Here is a 3,641-nt window from a genome sequence, read left to right as displayed (position 1 = left end):
TTCAAAAAAACTTACACGTATTATAACTCTAAACAAAAAATACGCGAATATTTTGTTGTGACACAAAAATAATAATTATTGTGGTAGGAGCAGTATAAGGTATTAGTAGTAATAGGTAGTAGTAATAGTAGTAATAGTTTAGTAATAGTAGTAATAGTAATAGTAGTAGTAATAGTAGTAGTAGTTTTAGTAGTAGGAGCGATAACAATAATAATATTGACAATGATAGTAGAAATGGTAGTATAGTGATAGCGGTAATGGAAGGAATAGCAATAGTAAGTGATACTATTACTAGAAGTAGCATAGTAGTAATAATATATAGTAGGGGAGTAATAGTAATAATATTAATCATGGTAATGGTAGTAGTAGTATCTGGGTAACAATATTAATCGTAACAATAGCAGTAATAACATAATATTGTTGGCAAAGCTAGCAGAAAAAAATTTCATTTTGTCTATTTTGTTTTATTATACGTCTAAATGAAATATCAAAGTTATATACGAAAAAAATCGACAATTAGTGTACCATATCGAAAATATACAAAAGAACGAATTTATACAGTTTCAGAGAATACGTGCTTAAAAATGTACATTGAAACAATGGAAAATATATGAATAGCTATCATAAAAATATTTCTTTCCTCGGGAAAAATTTATTCGTCAAATTGTTATAATATAATCACGTTACACACATACATATACATATACATATATATATATATATATATATATATACACATACATATAACGTAATTATATTTTAAACAATATATCTTTCACATACACTACATAAGATGCGTTTCATTTGGCGCTTACAATACTCGCGAGCATTATTTGACCTTGTTTAACATTGATAAACAACAAGGATAAAACAATTCCATAAGCGTTGCGAGCATTAAGTGGAACGCATCCATAGGCGTCATAAATAATAGACATCATATAGAGACTAAATCATCAGAAACATACGTTTGTTACAAGCAATGTAATTATAACTAACAAAAGATCGTGATTCCAAAGAAAGCTCAGATTTATCTTCACCATTTGTGCGCAGTTTACTTAAAAATTTATCATCGAAAAATAAATAACATTTCTCAAATAACACAATACAAACGTATGTATGTTCGTTCGAATTAGACGTACTTAAAAGTAAGCTGCTCTTTCTAGTACCTGTTCAATCTCAGTTCTCGTCTCCCAGTCCATTACAACGTGTGGATAATATGTGAGCCGAGATTAAAAATCTTAATCAGTTGTCATAAAAAAGCAGACGGTTGGGTAGCTGACTATCAAAGTATCGAATGATCAGAGAGCGTGATAACCTCTATCCACATATTCTTAACTTTCACAAGATTAATTACGTATTTGACAGTTAAAGCGATATCTATTCCCGAATATCTTAATACTGTAATGAGCAACTGGATTTGAAGGTACCGTAAAGAGGTTGACGTTTCGGTGATCGACAGAGGTCAGTGAAGATCATCCTCATCGCTATCGTTACCGTCTTTCGATCTAGCGGCACCTCCCTCACCGTCGCTAGAACCCGAATCACTCGCCGAATCATCAGACTGCCAGCCCGTTTGCTGCTGCTGAGCCGCTTGTTGCTGCACTGCATGTTTCGAAGTTTTATGACGTTTTCCTGCACGCGACGTCGCGTCAGTGCCCGCGCCGTCCAACATGGGCTGTAGGATTCGTCGACGGGCGTTGATGAACCAATTGTTCACTTGTAGTAACGTTAAATTTGTTTGGCTGGCGATTTGACGCTTCTCATCTTCAGTTGGGTAAGGATGCTGCAACAGATATGCGTTGAATTACGATTGAACGAAGCAACTGTAACTTTTTTGCAAATTATCAGTAAATTACTCACTACTAAATGCTGAAAGAGCCATGTTCGCATGATGCTGGTTGCCTGTTTGGGTAAGACACCCCGTTTCTGACGTCCCTTTCTAGCGTTACCGTGATTATTTCTATGATTCCCAGCGTGATTCGAAGCCGCGTTGCTGGCACTCTCCTCCTCATCTTCGCTCGCCGCAGGGGAAGGCGAAGCTGCGACTGTAATGTCTAAACACATCGACGTGTTCTATTACATTTATGATCTACGCTTATAACGTAACGGTACAATTTGTGCGTTGAGAGATGGTAACGACAACGAATCGTTGCTATTTTTCAACCCATATGCGCTAAAGAAAACATGTTATATTTCTAACCGAAATACTTTTTATCATTAGCATTCCCGGCATCCGCGTATTCAACGTTTTTTCGTTCTTGCAACGCGACTAATCCCCAGTATCCGGCTTCTTCCAGATATATTCTGTCAGAAATCGTCTGCAGATACTCACTACTGTCATCTATAAACGAGATTTTAAGACGTTCATCGTACACAAAATACAATCACGGCTTCAGGAAAAGAAGAAAGACAGTTTATTGAAATTTTGTAAAAAAAGTTCTCTGAAAAATCCTGAATCTAAAATTTTTTATCTAAAATTTCACGTAAAATTAGAGAATTTTTAAAAATAAAACTTTGAAACAAATTGAAATATAAGTTAACACAAATAAACTATATAATACTTTAGTAGAAGATGAAAATTCCACAAGACTATATTTTTTTCTAGAATTAACGAATTACTCTTTTCTGCTGACAATGAGTGTTGACTACTTTCATGCTGATTTTTTAAATAAAACTCACGAGTCATACAAGAATGTACACGAATGTATATGTCATATTTATTGCTGAGTGTCAACATTATTAAAAAATAATCAGAGAAAGAAATTTAAAAAGAGACAGAATATAAAAGTAAAATTCCATAAAAGTTCCTAATTTTCAAGGGTAAAAAAAATATTTCCTAAAAATTCCAGATTTTTCCAGTTTTTTTTTTTAGATCATAAACACTGGAAAAAAAATCGAATTTTTTAGAAAAAAATAAAATCTCGATCAATTATCTGATTCTGATTTGTATTGATCAACACGACTCTCTATCGACAAACGATTGAAAGAAATCCATTTGATGATGCAATGGGTGCATTCAATGGTTCTCAACAGTTTAGTTAGCGCTCGCTGCTATTGGTGTATTCTTCTAGATCCAAACTCTGATTAGAATACACCAATAGCAACGAGCACTTACTCAACCATTGCTTTGCTGAATACACCCAATGGTATTGCGACAGCTCTCGCGGTTTAGACTCACCTTGGCCGAGATACATGTCGTTAACCGGGGCGCATGGATGCGCCCCGATTTGCGAGAGAGGCGTGCTTCCATGTATAGTGGACGGTGAGAGCGGATCGTCGTGGTCCTGGCTAGTGGATTTGCCCGAGCGCTGGACGGCGGAAGACGGTCGGACCGACGAAAGTGGATCGTGATTAACGCTCTCTTCCCGTGTGTGCGAATTCGCGCCATCGTTCTCCGCCACGGCGTCCCCACGGCTCACTCTGAATCCGTTAGCTCCCGACTCAACATCATTGCCTGTAGATGACAGCACCTGGCAAATATATGTCTCAACTAGCCGTCAGAGAGCAGGGATGGGAAATTCAGTAATATCTCAAGAGATGTACGCATACACTCGTATATGGTGATGTAATATATATATATATATATACATATATATTACTGCTTTGATCGATTCAACGGTAATTTACAGATTAGATTATGC

At 36.1% G+C, this 3,641-nt stretch overlaps 1 protein-coding gene across 9 annotated transcripts in view; it reads right to left on the bottom strand.

Annotated features, from left to right (window-relative positions):
- Nucleotides 1-751: 751 nt before the first annotated feature.
- LOC108751115 (homeobox protein PKNOX2-like) overlaps nucleotides 752-3,641 on the bottom strand; it is a 12,031-nt gene continuing 9,141 nt past the window's right edge. For 8 of the 9 annotated variants that reach the window (XM_018491130.1, XM_018491137.1, XM_018491145.1 and 5 more), the window contains exons 5-8: nucleotides 3,179-3,470; nucleotides 2,201-2,341; nucleotides 1,861-2,054; nucleotides 752-1,783 (exon numbers count right to left, since the gene is read on the bottom strand). In XM_018491130.1, coding sequence (XP_018346632.1) covers nucleotides 1,463-1,783; nucleotides 1,861-2,054; nucleotides 2,201-2,341; nucleotides 3,179-3,470 — 948 coding nt within the window. In that variant the 3' untranslated portion in view covers nucleotides 752-1,462. The remainder of the gene's footprint in view (nucleotides 1,784-1,860; nucleotides 2,055-2,200; nucleotides 2,342-3,178; nucleotides 3,471-3,641) is intronic. The other variant, XM_018491199.1, reaches the window with a different exon arrangement.

This window comes from Trachymyrmex septentrionalis, unplaced genomic scaffold (assembly GCF_001594115.1).
Source record: "Trachymyrmex septentrionalis isolate Tsep2-gDNA-1 unplaced genomic scaffold, Tsep1.0 scaffold11, whole genome shotgun sequence".
Taxonomy (NCBI): Eukaryota; Metazoa; Arthropoda; class Insecta; order Hymenoptera; family Formicidae; genus Trachymyrmex; species Trachymyrmex septentrionalis.
The sequence above is the reverse complement of the archived record's forward strand: the minus strand, read 5'-3'. Positions and strand labels throughout refer to the sequence as shown.